The sequence below is a fragment of the Loxodonta africana genome, chromosome 4, assembly GCF_030014295.1.
Source record: "Loxodonta africana isolate mLoxAfr1 chromosome 4, mLoxAfr1.hap2, whole genome shotgun sequence".
Lineage (NCBI taxonomy): Eukaryota > Metazoa > Chordata > Mammalia > Proboscidea > Elephantidae > Loxodonta > Loxodonta africana.
In genome coordinates this window covers 137476797-137494142 of record NC_087345.1, presented here as the reverse complement: position 1 = coordinate 137494142, position 17346 = coordinate 137476797, and the positions used below count along the sequence as shown (strand labels likewise).

At 46.3% G+C, this 17346-nt stretch overlaps 1 protein-coding gene across 1 annotated transcript in view; it reads left to right on the top strand.

Moving 5' to 3' along the window:
- Positions 1 to 313: 313 nt before the first annotated feature.
- Positions 314 to 17346, top strand: part of PRMT8 (protein arginine methyltransferase 8) — a 114607-nt gene continuing 97574 nt past the window's right edge. The window contains exon 1 of the mRNA XM_003410625.3: positions 314 to 388. Coding sequence (XP_003410673.1) covers positions 314 to 388 — 75 coding nt within the window. The remainder of the gene's footprint in view (positions 389 to 17346) is intronic.

The window sequence follows — 17346 nt, the reverse complement described above, 5'->3', positions numbered from 1 at the left end:
TCGCTCCTGCTTAGCCCGCAGCGCGGGAGGAGAGAGGGGCGGGGAGGGGGTCGGGGTGCGCGAGAAGAACTTGAAAGTGTGTGAAGGAATCCGAAACAGATGAGAAGGGAGGAAAATAAAACAAAGTGGAGACTGCAGAAAAGACTCAACCGTGGTTGATTGTATCGCCTGACGCTCCAGCAGAGGGGCTGGGTTGGGGTGTTTTTTTATTTTATTTTTATTTTTTTTCCCATTCTCTCTCTCTCTTTTTTAAAGCTACACCAGCTCTCTCTTTCTCTACTATCTCTGTATCACCAAACCCTTGCTGGCTCTTATGGGCATGAAACACTCCTCCCGCTGCCTGCTCCTAAGGAGGAAAATGGCGGAGAACGCTGCCGAGAACACCGAGGTAAGGAGGCGAGAGAGCCGGGGCTCTCCGCGACCCCGGCCGCCCACCCGGGACCACCGCGCGCCGTCGCTGTTGCTGCCGCCGCCGCCACCGCCGCCGCTGCTTAGCACCTAGTGCCAAACTTTCCACCAGCTCCATCCCGCTTGCTTCTGCCGGCCATGTGTGTGTGAGTGTGTGTGTGTGAGTGTGTGTGTGTGTGTGTGTGTTGGGGGGGAGACAGTGCATGTCTTAGGTCTCCTCCCTCTTGCAAATGCAAGAGTCGCTCTCGCCCCATCACCCTCTCCTGCCACCCGCTCCTTGCTTCTCCTTTCCCCCCAAGTCCCAAATCCTGGGCAGCCGCGCTCTCTGCCCTCTCCTCTGGGCTCCTTAGGGCTCCCGGGTCCCGGCTTTGTGCAAAGCTGGGGTGAGTGATCCTGGGGCCAGGTCTGCTCCCTGCAGTACCTTGACCGTCTCCTGCCGCTGTCTCAGTTTTACCCTTCAAGCTCCAGTCAGTCCCCGAGCTTTCGGTTCCCGCAGCAAGGCGGAGAGCTCCCAGTTACGGGGGCCGAGCCGAGCCGGGGGTAGGACTTGGGCACCACCAGCAGATCCTTCCCGCCCAGATCCGGGCCGGGGAGAAGTCTGCAATCCTTGGATGTTAGAGCCGCCTGGGGCGCACGGGCCGCTGCCACCTTCAGCACCAGGGACAGCACCCATCCCTGCAGCAGCCAAGCCAGCGCAGGGAGTGGGGGCTGCGAGCCATCCACTGCAGCCAGAAATGGGTCTGCAACCACTGGTCCCACAGCAGCTATTGAGGAGGTGGCAGTAGCTCCGCAAATTGCGCTCTTGCCCCTGGACTTTGACAGTCCAATAGCTGTCGGTTCTCTACTCTTGAATTGGCCCCCAGCCTCAGAGCCCTGCTGGACTTTGCGCCCCAAGAATCAGGGTCGTGTGCCTTCGCCTTGCACTGACCCCGCTGTCATTACAACTGGACTAGTCCGTAGGCTCTGGGCACCTGTAGTCATGAAGGGGATCAGCGTGGGCAGCCCCCTTACCTTCCTGGAGAAACGGTGCGCCGAGGTGGGGGCAGAGTGGGGCATGTGTGTGAAGATCATCCCTTACTCGGTGGCAGAAAAAAGACAGAGAGCAAACTCCCGGGCTCTATTAATAGCCGGGTGTCTGGTGGGGCTGCCGTACATTTTACATACGGTTACCCATATGCAGCGTGGGGCGGGGATGGGGGTGTGGCGCGGGGATTCTCCCTCTGTCTTGCCAGAATGCAAAAAGGTGCAGAGACCCTTCCCATCTTTCTTTCCTCGTGGTCTTAACCCTGCGGCTAACCCCTACCCCACATGGGAGGCAGCAAAGCTTAAAAAAAAAAAAAAAAAAAAAAACTCAGTCTAGAAGCAGCGTGCATCTGGCAACTGTCGATTTCGAAATAAACACGCTCTGGGGCTTGAGAGCAGTGGGGCATTCAGTACCTAATGCCGTCTCCTTGAATTTGGGCACAGCCGGCGTGCGTCCAGTTCTCTCGCCACTTCCTCTTCCCCACCCCCGCCTAAGAGCAGACAGAACGATGGTTAGTGCAAGGTGCAAAGTGCACGGGCGAAAGCCAACCTTACCGATCCCCTCGCTCTCCGCCCTCTGTAGCGCACAAGCTAAAGAGGTTTCTAAAAATAGCTCAGAGTCAAGACTGCACTTCTATAAAGTGTTGGGCAAGCAGGCTCGTAGCAGTTCCTGCAGCCAGGTGGCTGGAGCCCTGGAAGAGAGAAAGAGCCTTCCCACCCCACCCGGCGCTCTATTTCTAAAAAAAAAAAAAAAAGGTTTTCATGGGTCTCTAGTCTGGGAACCCACCGCAATTGCATGGGGTCTGTGTGCAGACCCTCCCAGGTTCCGCAGTGTGCGGCGGCAGCGGCTTCGCTCCCCACCTGGGCCAGGGTTAAAGACGTCGGGGGCAGGCAGAGCGGCTCGTGCCAGGATATTTTTACTTGCTTCCCCCGCGGCTCGGCGCTCCCCCTTTTCAGCAGTTGCACATGCCAGCTCTGCTCAAGGCATCAATGAAGACAGCAGTAGAGGCGACCGAGCTCCTGTGAGCAAAAAAAAAAAAAAAACAACCACTCCGCATGCCTGGTACAAAGGCTGCGGGGGAGGGGGTAGACCCAGCTGGGGCTCCTTGACGGGGACTCAGTTTGGGGGGCTCAGTTATTAGCAACTTCCCTTGAGAGCCATGCCCAACGGAAGCATCCAGGCAGCGTGACACTCACTTGGTTTCTCTCCAGGAACCGGCTGTTTTTGGAATAAAACAGCACTAGAGCAGTATTTCCAAAGGGGAGGGGGTATTGTGAGCTAGCCTGCATTTATGGTGGGAGAGAGAGCGAAGGGCGCCTGTGTGTGTATTGGGGGAGGGCTTTGGTGATGGTGGTAGGAGTCCTTGTCCTTAATTCAACACGCCTTTATTAAGCACCAACTCTGTACCAGGAAGAATTAGGTACCAGAGATCCAACCATGAGAAAGACCCTGTCTCTGCCTTCAGGAAGCTCACATGGTGTCACATAATCCTGATAACCCATATTTCCCTGACTTTGGGTGCTGTTATTTGCAAGCTCTTTTGTCGCATTTCATCCTCAAAATAATCCTGTGAGATAAGCAAAGGTTAGTATTCACTTTTTTTTTATCCCCATTTTATAGGTGAGGACACTGAGGCTGAGAGGTACAGCAATTTCTGAAAATCACCTGGTCTGTTAATGATCAAGTCAGGTTTGCAACACAGATGCCCCCACTTCAGATTCATTACTCTTTGCCCTACATTTGCTGTTTTGAGAAAGATACCATGTGTGAATGGGAGTAGGTGAGGATTGTGAGTGGGAGTAGCGGTAGGGGGGAGGAATACTTTGGAGGAGAGAGATGCAATGATGGAGGTTTTGTAGGCAAGGAGGAGAGGATGAGGGATTCTTTCACAAGGTAAAGTAGGGAAAGATAATCTGTTAGGCTAGGTGGAGAAAGTGGGGAATAAAAATACATTATGACCAAAGCCTCCCTTGACAAAAAGAACTGGAGAGCGATAGCAGTGAGGCATCAAGGGCACAGGCTTTGCAGGCACATTTGGCCCTGGGTGGCCCTCGATGTGTTATCTGACCACTTTGGCCTCAGTCCCATTATCTGTTACCTTGAGCTGATTCTCCTTATGGTAAAGGCAGTAAGGAAATGCTGGGGCAGCCCCGGCACTGGGTAAACACACAGCTATGTTTGCCCCATTTGTGCTTTCCCTGGCTCCCTCAGATATGCTTCTCTGCCTTAACTAAGGGAGTCACCATCCCCCTCTCAGATTCTTCTCTTTCTGTCTTGCTCCCCACGTCTCATCAGGAACCTTCTGATGTGGCCTTCTGAAATGTCTGCAAAGCCTTCAGTTCAAACCCCCGTTTCAGCTTCCCGTCAGTGTCTGAGGCAGGTCATCTTCTCCTCTGTCTGTCTGTCCTCTTTTCTAAGCCAGCTCATCGTAACTACTCAGTTGTGTTCCGGAAGCACAAGTCTGCACATAACCAGACATCTCTTTAAAAATATAGGCTGTGTCCCTACTGCCTACAGGATAAAGCCCAACATCCTTAGTCTAGTATACAAGACCACTTAATACCTGCCCCATGAAATGTTCTGAAAAGCCCGCTGACGTTATGCCCCGGCATGTGTTGTGCACAATAAATCTGCCTGAGCTGCTCTTTTCCCCGTCTTGCTGAAAAACATCTTCCTCGACCTGCAAGGCTCAACTCAAATGTTGCTTTCTCTCAGAAGTCTTCCCAGATCTGCTTTTATTTCTCACTCCCAGGGAGAGCGAACCCTCCCTCTTATGTTCTCCTAGGAGCCCTGGTGGTGCAGTCATTAAGAGCTCAGCTGTGAACCAAAACATCTGCAGTTTGAACCCACCAGGAGCTCCTTAGAAACCCTAAGGGACGGCTCTACTCTGTCCTACAGGGCCACTATGAGTCAGAATTGACTTGACGGCAACGGGTTTGGTTTGGTATGTACTCCTAACACCTGTCTCTCACTTTTCCTATTCCAAGATAGTTGGAGGTTTATATATCTATTTCTCCAGTTAGATTATGAACAGTTTTTGATATACTCTGTGTTTAGCACTGTGCCTGGCAAACAGAAAATGGTTAACAAATGTTGACTGATTAATTCATGTGATTATGACCAAGCTCACGAGCATTCAGGCTTTAATCACTCATGACTTTCTGAAAATTAGGTCTCCTATCTCCCACACTTGTGTTACTGTGGATCTTCAAAACCCAAAATGAGCAGAGATTCTGAGAATCAAGATGCCGCAGCCACTCAAAGTATGGATACATTTTGGTTATTCATGTACCTATATGCAATATTTAGCAATTACGTTACTATGAGGTGTTCATCTGAATAGCAAATAAGTGGATTAATCACAATGCCCAGTTGTGAACCAAGGGGGATAATGGACTCTCCTGAGTTGCTCCTTGCTTAACTGATTCTTAGTGAAAGCCCAAGGCGTTATTTATGGTGATGACCCCCTGATTGGGGTTTATCACCTCAAGGGAGAGCCCCAGGGGCATGAAAACAGTTTTAGCAAAGGATTCATTTTGCATACTTTTTTTTTTTTTTTATTGTTCTTTTGACTTGTTGGAAACCCTGGTGGCATAGTGGTTAAGAGCTATGGCTGCTAACTAAAAGGCGCACAGTTCGAATCTACCAGGCACTCCTTAGGAACTCAGTGAGGCAGTTCTACTCTGCCCTACAGGGTCGCTATGAGTAGGAATCTACTCCATGGCAACAGGTTTGGTTTGGTTTGTTGACTTCTTGGCCCAGGGAGGGAAAATAATTTAGAAAAAATCTTACAATATGACAATGGAATTGAGGTACTAATCAGTTATGGGGAGAACTGAACTGACTCTGACATGGTGTACATTGGTGAGTTTGGTTTATAGCTCTCTCTTCTTGGGAAGTTACTTTCAGCTCAACTGTGTGGTCCCATAGCACAAAAGTCAAGAGTTAAGGAAGAAGAGGGGCAAAAGAAGTCAGGACTCAGGCTCACTTCTCTAAGGGTGGTCTGCATCTGTGTCTCTTTCCAGAGTGTGAGGGCTAACAATGTAGGCTTTGGAGTCAGATGGCCTGGTTTTAAATCCAGCTCTGGACTTAGTACATGTGTTACTTTGAGCAAGTTGCTTAACCTCTCTGGGTCTCATAAGATTGCTGTGATGATTAATCGATTGATGCAAAGAACTTAGAACATTGCCTTGTACATGGTGAGCACTCAACAAGTGTTTATGACTATCATCCTGCTGGCTTTTAGGATTCTTGCCAAAAAGTACAAACTGGATGAACTCTCCCCCCTCCTCATTTCTGCTGCTGAAATGATGCGTAAGCCATGGTCCACATCGGTTTTTCCTCCCTCAGCAAGTACTGATTTGAGTCCTTAAGCGAGCTTGGGAGGATTAAGGATATACCCACATTTTTTTTTTTCCTGGCAAATTTGGCTTTTTAGAGAGTCCTAAATTGGCTTTTGGCTGTCAAAGAGGGTGAAACACAACACTCCAGTCTCCAATTCAGGAGAGGGTTTCATTTCCTCCTCTTTGCTCACTGCAACGTGAAATGATTATCACATACCAGTGTGGAACATGCAAAAATCTGTAAAAACAGTACTTACACCTTGGCGTTTACAGTGCCAGCAGGGAAAAAATGGGCAGCATGACTGCGTGTGAATTGCCAAGGTAACTGGAAGCAGCTATTGTGTTGTTGTGTGAAAAGCAGGCGTGTTGTGCGATTGGGAGCTGGCTTGGTTAAAGAATAAAGAGAACACAGGCAAGAAGGGATCTTTAAAAGGTCATCCTGTCCATGCCTCTGCCTCTGAGTGCACCTAACCCAGGATACATAATTGACCACTTAGTTTCTTGTTTAAAAGCTTCACAGAAGGCAATTCCCACAAATTCTTTGTATGTCTCAGTACTCAGGAAGTTATTCCTTAAACCTGAGCTTGATCTCCTCCATGGAAATCTGAGACACCTTTCTTACATTATTCTAAAGACAAACAAACAACAACAACAACAAAAACCGTTGCATTGAGTCGATTCTGACTCATACCAACCCTATAGGTCAGAGTAGAACTGCCCCATAGGGTTTCCAAGGAGCGCCTGGTGGATGTGAACTGCTAAACTTTTGGTTAGCAGCCATGGCACTTAACCACTACGCCACCAGGGTTTCCATGTTATTCTAAAAGGTTGTAGAAACTGGCTATATTGGGATTGTATTAGGCTGTCTTGCCCTCTTGGCTAGTTTTTTGTTCCAAGTGATTCTAATTCTTTGATATTCTGGTATTAGCTTTTTAATAGGTATAGTTAAGAGAGGAGAATTTGAGGAGATTTGCTTTCCCACTATCATCTAGCCCATTGGATATTTCACACATCAAATGGCTTTTCTACTTCACTAGTTGTTAGAATTCCCTCAAGCATCACAGTTTCTCTCGGATTTGTAATGGGTGACCTGTATGTAAAGATCTCTTTTTAAAGTGTAATTTTACAAGAGCAAACAGCTTGATATGCACATTTTGATAAAGTCAAAGAATCTTAGAGCTGGGTGGAAACTCAAATCATGTAAACCAAGAGATGGGAAAACTTGCCCAACATCACAGACCTCTTGAGTGTTGTTACTGAAACCATATTTCTTCCTAGGCCATGCTATTTATACCTCCTTTAAACACACCATCTGATTTATAGTTTTTATTTTTTTTTTTGTACTAGCTTTTTTTTTTTTTTGCAACGTCCTAATCTGTAACATCTAAAACCAGTGTTTCCCTACATAAGATATAGGAATTGTGCATAATGAGATCTTTCTCTTTTTCATATAACACTTAAAATTCCTTGGCATACTTCATCTTGCTTGATGTATGCCATCATATGTAACGTGATGGGTGACATAGCATTACCCTTATTGTATAGATTAAGAAACTGAATTTTAGTGTTCTTTGTCCAAGACTACATAGGCAGATTTTTTTTACATAGGTAGGGGGTGATAGAGTTGGGGCTCCAGTTTTCTGGCCACAGAACTCCATGGTTCTTCCAATTCACCAGTCTGTGGAGGCACTAGAGAGACCAGAGTAGAAACTTAAAATATGGGGAAAAAGGATGGAGAAATTAACAGGGAGAAATGTGGGATGGTGAGTTTGGAAGAAACTCAGGAAGAGATACTAGCCCTACCTTCCTTTTTCCAGGCCTTGTTTTTTTGCCACACCACCATCTTGCCATCCTCATTTTTACAGTTCTCAACCCTACTGTAGGTGACAATCACCACCCTACTCTCCCATATTCATCTAAGATATCCGTATGCCTGAAGCCCGAGCTGGTAGACCTGGAAAACAATTCCTATCTAACAAAGCACACTTCTTCAGAAGCTAGACCCAAAGCCATCCATGTTAAGGTTGGACTCTGATCCAGCTTCCTTCATGGGATGAAATAAATAGCAAAGACTTTGGGATAGGAACTTTGTTTCTCTTATTTATCTTTGCAGTTTTATCACCCAACACAATGCCTAACTCATAGTAGATCTGAGTAGAAAATGGTTGACGAATGATGGGTGAGTACATAGATGGGCTTCGGAGTAGTTGCAAAGTCAATGAAGGTAGTCTCTCTCTTCTGTAAGTCTCTTTCCTGCTGCTAACTTACCTGTTCACCTTGCCCACTGTCTTCCCAGGGCCTGTATCAGGCCTACTTTACTTGGCAGTAGTAATAATTGTAACTAACAAGAGCTACCGTTTTAATGCCCATATTATGTTGGGTGCAGTTTTAAGTGGTTTGCAAGCATTGCCTCATTTAATTTACACAATACCATCACACAGCAACTCATTATTTCCATTTTAAAGTTGAGGAAACAGAAACTTGCACTGGTTAGTTATTGTAACCAAGATTATAGAGCCAGTAAGTAGCAGTGTTTGCAGCCCCCATCCGTCTATCAGTGGAGGCTTGCATATTGCTATGATGCTGAACAGGTTTCAGCAGAGCTTCCAGACTATGACAGACTAGGACGAAAGGCCTGGTGATCTACTTCCAAAAACCAGCCAATGAAAACCATGTGGATCCCAATGGTCCGATCTGCAACTGCTCATGGGAATGGTGCAGGGTCTGGCAGCATTTCATTCTGTTGTGGACAGGGACATCGTGAGCTGTGGGAGATTGAATGGCAGCTAACCAGAGGAACAAGAAGTAGCAGAGTTGAAATGCTCCCAGGACATTGGACTCTGCTGTTGACTTGGGCTTCTCTCCTCTCTTTTATCTGAATCCCCAGCCTCAAGCTTGTTCTCACCTTTGCCGGTACCAGCTTCCACTCACACAGAGATTTGGGAAGGAGCTAATAAACTTCCCTACTTGGGAAAGAGCCTGTAACTGGTTGTGCTTCTATGTGTTACTTCCCCTTGTCCTCCCAGGGGATTTACTTTGTAGTTGCCAAAGGAATTACTTTAGTAGTAGAGTTTTGAGCCTATTAACAGTTGATTTGAAGGGCCGCTCTGGAGGGTAGGAGGGACAGTGGCTTTCTTGGCACCTTCCAAGCAATTAAACCATCTAGGCCACTGGCTTCTAGGCCTGAAGCAGTTTTGAATGGAGGTTAAGTATGCAGGCTCTGGGGCAGGAATGTATGGTTCATATCCCAGCTCTGCTACTTAGTAGCTTGGGCAAGTTACTTCATTTATTTGTGCCTTAGTTTCATCATCTATGAGATGGATTATAACACTTTATCCCACGAGGATTGAATGAGTTATTTCACGTAAAGCTCGCATCTGGCTCATGGTAAATGCTCAAGAAAGATTAGCTATTATTAGTAATCTAGGCTTATCCAGTGCTGTCCCAAAGGTGGAGCAAAGGGCCTTGCTGGTGACATTATGGAGTCAGTGCTGGCAGAGCAGTGGAGGAAGGGCCTCTGATTCAGGCAATTTATTCAGGTCAGCCCATCAGAGCCAAGGAGACAGCTGGGGGCAGGGCTCTTTAGGGACTCACTCACAGTCCTCATGTGAAGTGTCCCAGTTACAGGAGGGGTTTTTATAGGTTAGATGGGTTCTCTGTGACCCACAAACTGGCCTATCCCACTCTGACTTTAAGCCCAGCTCTGGGATCTACGATAAGGAGTTTGACAAACCTATTGCTGTTGAGTTAGTTCCAACTCATGGTGACCCCAAATGTGCAGAGTAGAACTACAGTCCATGGGCTTTTCAATGTTGCGAACTTTTGGAAGTCAATTGCCAGGCCTTTCTTCTGGGAGCTTCTGAGTGGGTTTGAACTGCCAACCTTTCGGTTAATGATAAAGTGCTTAATCATTTGTGCCACCCAGGGACTCCAGGGATTTGCCCGCATCTATAAACTAAAACTTTAACCTCATCGAGTCCCTGCAAATATGAGACAAATGGACAACAGGGGAGTATCAATCATGTTAGATTGTCCATTGCTAAGACAAGAGTCAATATCTCCAACTTCTCTATAATCCTCTCAGGTCTGGTTCCTAGAAAGAGCTCAATTCTGACTTGCTGATTACTGGATTGATTGGTAGTTTATTTCCCATGTGACTTTTGAGAGAAACTGAGGCACAGAGGAAGGGCAGAGAGAGGAGAGAGAGATGCCCAGGCTTACATGGCAAATTGGATGTTTAATTACTGCGTTAAAATCCCTTTCCTCTTGATCATAAATCCAGGGAATATATTAACTGTGTGTGTGGTCTGACCCTGGAGGTGGCACAGCTAAGACTAAGTTGGGCTAATGCCACCATAAAGGGAATGGCTGTTAGCAAGTTCATCAATTAGGGCTCCATTTGTAGCTCTATTGTGAAAGCTAATAAAGTAAAGTGGTGGGCTTTCAAGGCTGGGCCTACCAGAAAATGAAAGACTGCAGTTCCCACAAATGCACTACATTCAAGAGCTTCATCCCTCCCTGACAAGCAGTTATGACAGCAATTCTCTAAGGAGGCTCAATCAGAGAATCCCACAGAAGGTTATAGCCCATCAGAAGTGCAGATAGGATCCTAATTAAGGAGTGTTCACTATTCACGTGTATGAGCTCAACATTTGCCTGCAGTTACACAGGCTATTGATGAATATTTATTGAATGAGTAAAGGAAATAAGCCTATATATCACGTATACACGTGACTTCCTTTTGCTAGAATCTCTTTCTACTCCCCCTTTCCCAAACTGAAAAATCTTGACACTGTGGACAGATAGCCTAGACACACTGTGCTGTTGTCTCAGTGTAACGTAGGGAGGTTTTTGCTGTCAGACCTGAGTTTGAATCTTGTTTTCATCACTGTGGGATTATAAAACCCATTTTATAGGGTAGCCATGAGGATTCAATGTGATAAGACGTTAAGAAGCTTGACAAATATTTTCTTCTTTGTAACTTTATTTGCCAGGCTTTTGGTTTGTTTTTAGGGCAAATTTATAGTAGGAAGTGAGAAAAATCACTCCTAATGTTCAGCGAGAGTAAATATAAACGACCCAACCTAGAAGGCTGCAGGGCGCAGGTCTGGTTATGTGTGCGGATGTTTGCACACCCCTGTGTCGTGAGCACATGGTGTAGAAGAACATGCTCAGATGCTTACTTACAGGTTTACCGTTCCTAATATACAGTGCATAAGGTGCAAGTTTAGTTACGGGCCTGGAGCTTCAGAGCTAGACATGGGGTATATGGGATGCATGTCAGGGTGGGGCCGGTGTGGGAGCAGAGAGGGAGAGTCCTTAAAGATGCAACTGAGTTTCAGGTTGTGCAGCCCTGGCTTTACATATTCATTACGTAGCTCTGGCCCCTGAGGAGGTGCAAGTGGTTAAGTATTTGGCTACTAAGCGAAAGGTTGGAGGTTTGAATCCACCCAGAGATGCCTCAGAAGAAAGGCCTGGTAATGTACTTCTGAAAAATCAGCCACCGAAAACCCTGTGGAGCACAGTTCTCCTCTGACACACACGGGGTTGCCATCAATCAGAACTGATTCTATGGCAACCAGTGTGGTTTGGTGGTTTCTGGGTACTATGGTTTCCTTCGGAGCCCTGGTGGCACAGTGGTTAAGAGCTCAGCTGCTACCCAAAAGGTCGGCAGTTCGAATCTACAAGTTGCTTCTTGGAAGCCCTACCGGGCAGTTCTACTCTGTCCTGTAGGGTCACTTTGAGTTGGAATTGACTTGACGGCAATGTGTTTGATTTTTTTTTTCATGGTTCTCTTCAGTGCTATGCTCTGTGCCACCGTCCCTTCTTATTCTGCACACCCTCACTAAGCCATGTCATCCACTCTCTTGGCTTCATTCCTAGTTCATATGCTGATATTCCTCAGACGTATTGCCGCAGTCCAGATCTCCCTTCTGAGAGTGAAAATGTACACTTGACCACCTGTAGGCCATCTCCACGCCAGTGTCTCACAGGCCCCTCTGGTCCCTCTGTCTTCTCCTGCCAATCTGCTCCTCCTCCTGGGGTCCTCGTCTTGCTTACTATAAGTCACCAAAGTCACAAAGCTAGACCCTTCTCTCTCCTTTCTCCACAACAAGGCCGGGGATGATTCTACATCTTAAATATTTCCTTAATTCCTCCTCTTCTTTGCTGTCCCACTGCTGCTGTCCTGGTTCATGTGATGTGCCCCTATCTCTTTCCTGGATCTTGGCAATAACCTCCTAACTGTTTTCCACACCCCCTCTCTTTCCTGCTTTGATCTATTCTCATAGCAGCAAGAATGGGTGTTTTAAGATGGAAAGCTAATTGTGCTTCCTCCTGACTTAAAGCCCTTCAATGGCTTTTCCATTTTTCTTAGGGTAATGTCCCAACTCCTTACCATGGTTTATAAGGCTCTGGATGATCGGATCCCTGAGCACGTTCTAACCCTCCTTTCTTGGAAGTCTCTCTCTTCTGCTCTAGTCATACTCAACTGTTTCCCTTTCCTCATCACCTGGATAGCTCCTACTCTTCCCTCAGGTCTCAGCTTAAATGTCACCCATAGCGGCTGTGCATTCCCTGTCATGGCTCATGTCACATTGTACTTTATGTGCCATTTCCTATGTCTATGAGTGAACCATAAGCTTTGTGAGAGCAGAGACTCTGCCTGTGTCATTCAGCATTGAATCCTCACACCCAATACAGTGCCTGGTACCTGTTAAAGCCTTAAAACCATTTGTTCAATGAATGGTCATTACTACCTGTACCTTTCCTGCATGGAAAATGTCCTATGGATGCTAGAGTTTAAATGAATATCTATTTATTGCTCTCTTTCCCCTAAACTGGTTGAGGCCATGTCAGTCATGTAGGATCCCACAATATGAGGAAATCTTTGTAATCATCCCCCTGAGCCAAAGCAAGGCTGTAGTTAAGCTATCCTAGTTAGAGGTATACTGCTGGAGGTCAAAGCCAGAGCTGTAGAGAGAAGGTTTACAGTCAATGAAAACTGGTAAGAGGAGATAATAGATAAGGGTATGGGTTCAATACCTTCCTGAACTGGTAGGACATAAGTTATGGGAAGGGCCGGGAAGACAGTACTTTTCCTGAGACAACTGGGGATTCCTTGCACTTTGGCAGTGGGGTAAGAAGCAGGAGAGAGACCATAAAGGCTTCCCTGAAAAGCCTTACTCAGTGCCAGGAGAATTTTGTAGGGGGGATTGGATCAGTTGATATATTTCCTCCCACTTGACCTGATCCATCATCACTGGCCAATGTGATCAGGAGGCAGAGTGGGAGATGTCCCCAAGCAGAAGATCAGAACTGCACTGAGGCTCTGGCTCCTCACCACAGGCAATCAGAGGACCCCAGGCTCCTGCTCTGGGGCAGGATCTCTCTGGGGACTGGATGTGACTACTTACCCAGCTTTGCCCAAGCCTCCTTTACTGATGCTTGCTTTGGTCCAGCACTGCCATTCACTGTTTTATTTATAAGGTTAAAAATAAGATGCTGCATATTTCAATATGTAACAGAAAACCAAACCAGAGGCTTGGCCTGCCAGGACTGCAGGGTCCTGGGGACTTTGTTAGCAAGACCAACTCTGTTGGCTTTTCTTGGAGGCTTACTTAATTGAAGCTCTGCCAAGTCTGCTCCCACCTCCCTTTACTCTTCCAGCTTTGCTTCAGTATCAGGACTAACAGTCTTGGAGCTCTTTAGGTCCACTTCGCCATCTTTGGATTATACTCCATCTGATCCAGTCAAGACAGTGAGCATCTGTCCCTTTCCTCCAGATCCCCAAGAAGGAACTGCTCAGCTTACCTTGATTATTCATTCCAGTTCTTCGGGTCTTCAGCTGATTCCAGGTAGCACAGAAAGAGTAGAGAACCAAGAGTCAGAATCCGCAATCCTGACTGTTGCCAACCAGCTGTATGACTTCTGTAACTCTCAGTTCCCCATTTGAAAAATGGGTGAAACAACCTTGATCTATCCCACTTGATGGGGTTGTCCTGTTGTTCTTTAAATAAATGGAGACAATTGGCATAAGGACATTTTGAAAAGGCAGGAAGTGCTGTGCCAGTCTCAAACTTTGTTGTTATTAACTTGCCGTTGTCCGTGCTTCCCAATACCAACTTTATGCCTATTTCCTCTTATTGAGTTGTCAGTGGAGTTGGAGACTAGCTTAGAGCCATCTTCCACATGCTTCCCCTTCCAGACGTGCCTATGTGGCTAAATTCATGCTATTGATAATGGTGAGATGCTTTCCTCCTAGGTGGCAAATGGCACAGAAAGTGGAGGTTTGGGAAAAAGCAGGAAAGTGCTGTCAGTTTGGGCTTCCACTCAGAGGGAACAGAAACTTGGGGCCTTAAGTTGGAAAAAGGACATAAGGGTAGACAGTCCGGAGATATTTATTTGTCTAGAGAAGAACAAAGCTTTTTCCAGAACCCTCTGCCTTCATTTTTGCTCTCCACTTGCTGGCTCCACCTTCACCTTTCTCTCTCGCGTTGGCAGATATGGGCTTCTATGAGGCTCTCGAATAACTGCAATAGCTCTTTCTTTTTCAGGCAGCAGAGGAGTGAAGGGTTCACTACCCAGGTGGCAGAGGCAGGCAGCCACAGCTTCTTGGCGCTGGGATCTGTGGGCCTGGATATTGGAGGGAATCCAATCTCCATCAACTGCTATTTTATTCCCTACTTGACAGGGCAGTTGATGTATAACCTTATTCTGGTGTCTGAGTCTATCTAGCCTAATCCAAATATGAGAAGGGGTAAAAGAAGAAAAACAAAAATAAAAACAAAACCCCAGAAGATCTGAGTTTCAAATCTGGCAAATCCATTCTTCTTTGCCTTTCTCTGTGTGCAGTGCTGAGCCCTTATTTCCAAAGTGCTGGGACCTGGCTTATCTCCCAGGTTGCAGGACTGAGCCGGGCTGTTGTATTCTTTTGGGCACCATGGCTGGTGCCAGTGTCTGACCTCCACGTTGGGGCCGTGAGAGAACTGTGACGCTATGGCCATCACAGCAACTACTCTCCTCTGACATGACTTTAGCCAACAGACTTGGACCCCCTTGTGATCCACTGCCTTGGGCTCCCCTCGATCTCATCTCATCTGACCTCTCAATGACACTACATAGTATTGGTCACGACATTTTTCTTGGCACCCTCTCCTCTCTGGAATTCTCAGACCTACTTTCTCCCAACTCTCCTACTTGTCTGACTGTTTTGTCTCAAGCCGTCATGTGCATTCTCATGTGGATTCTTTTTCCTTGCCCACCTCTTAATGATGCTTTCCCCAATTTTATGTCCCTGGATGATCCTATCCTCTTCCATGTCTTATAATATCCAGGCCTGCACTTCTAATTGGATATTTCTACCTCAGTGTTCTGTAGATACTTCAAACTCAACACGGCCCACACTGAATTCCTTATCTTTCTTCTGAACTTGTTCATCTGCTCTTCCCATTATATGCTGTGTCCATGAAGGACACTGCCATTCTCTCTTTCACCCTAATCAGAAATCAGGAATCATACTAGGGGCCTCCCTTACTCTCGCCACCACCCCCATCCCAATCTCAGATAATTTACAACAAAATTCTGCCAATTCTACATTCTTAACATTACTTATATCCATTTTCATTCTTTTAAACCCCATTGCCTTAGGTCAGATCCACATTATCTCTTGCCTGGTTCCTCAGCTTCTGCTCTTTCTCCTGGCCAGTTTATTCTTCACACTATCGCACAGTGCTTGGACTACAGAAGGACTCAGTTTATGTTGATTGAATGAATGAGTGAGTAAGTTATGAGTAGAGAGGAGTAATGCAGGATAGCTGTTCTGTAGCTGGTGGTATTGTGAGTTACCATCAGGGATCACCATTCCTTGTCTCATTTGGCCTTATAAGTAGAGATGCTGGAATGATGCTCATAGGACTCAGGAGACCTGGTTATAGTCCAGACACTGCAACTTGCACACCACGTTACTGGTCTTTCCTGAGGCTGTCTTTGTCCCTGGAAGTACACCAAAATCAAGAATCAATGAATTTGAGGTTTTTGGTTGCTCTGCATTTACCATGTAGCTTTCTCCTCAGGGAAGAGGAATGACAAACATGATAATGACTCAATCTAGGGAAGTGTCTTGGTAGTTCCTTATATGAAATATTATTCAACTCCCTCAGCATCACCCAATCCTCTTAGAGGGTCCTTACATGGGCTTCCATGCCTTCTTTCCTCCTTTTTCCCTTATGACAACATTGGCCTGACCTTAGGGATTCTGGAAGCTTCTTTGAAGAGTTATAACTGCTGAGCCAATTAAAGTATTTGCCTGCTGAACAGATAATACACCTTCCCCTATATTTTAGGTTGAGTAGGGATTTTAACCCTAACTATATCTAATATATATCATTAGCTGGCTGGGTAACCCGCAGTGAGCTCCTTGGGCTCTTTGGGCCTGGTTAATAACATCTTATTCGAAGGCAGGGAACAGGACCATATAATTCATTGAGGTTCCTTTCAGGTCTCCATGTGTTAATTCTACTCTTCCAATTTCAGTTTTTAGTGTACTTAAGTGTGCTCTGTGATACTGTAGTCTTCTCTCCATGGTAAGCTCCCTGTCATATCTTCTATACTTCATTGTACCCAGGATCTTTTTGGAAGCCAACCACTTGCTTCTTCCATGTCAGTTTCCCCATCTGTGTCATGGAAGTGTATCTCATTAGTCCCTTCAAGGGTTCTGGAGATGGGCGGCAGTATATGAGTAAAGAGAGCATTGAAAGATACCAGTCTTTGAAAAGTGTTTAATAGCTACTATTTTAATTCAGTCCATTGCCTCAACAGATCCATTCCCTACAGTATATTATCTTGCAGTACTTTATCCTGTCCAATTTTAGGCAATGAATAATAACAATTATATCAGGTATTGCTCCAGTGCTTTCCTCCAAGGAGCCTAATGTGACTTAGCACATCTTGGAACCCTGTTTCAGCCCCCAAGTCCTGACAGATGAGGAGGAAGGGGCAGGAAGTGGAATAGGAATGATTATAACTTTCTTTTGCAGAGGGAAGCTCTGAGGGGAGATGCTTTCTCAAGGTCAGGGAGTGGGTTTCAGGGTCAAAGCCAGGCCTGTGTGTCAGGTTGCTGTGTTTATTTTCCATTCTCTGTTGGATTCACCTTGCTTTCTCTGCTTCCTGCAAGATGGTGTCTCTTCCCCTACTGAAGGCCAAAAATTTCAGTTCTTCTGAGCTGGTGTATGGTAGGCTCAGTGTCAGATCTCTGGCTGGGTCTGGTTCCAGGGCTCTTTGGCTCACCTTGCCAGGTTTGCTAGGGACCAGATTGGGATGTAGCTGGCATTTCAGACTTCAGGATGGGGTTTGGAGAGGGGTTGCCCACCCAAGCACTTGGAGTCTTTCTGGATCCATTAGCTGTTTCATTGGTGATTACCGTGCTTCAAGATCGGGCGGGGTATAGACCAGATGACCTCAGGAGGCCCTCTGCTAAGTATGCTTGTAGCATACATTTGTTTCCCTAATTCATCCCCTATCCTTCTGCACTCTGCTCTGTGCCTTGAAAAGCTGAGCTATTATGGACTCTAT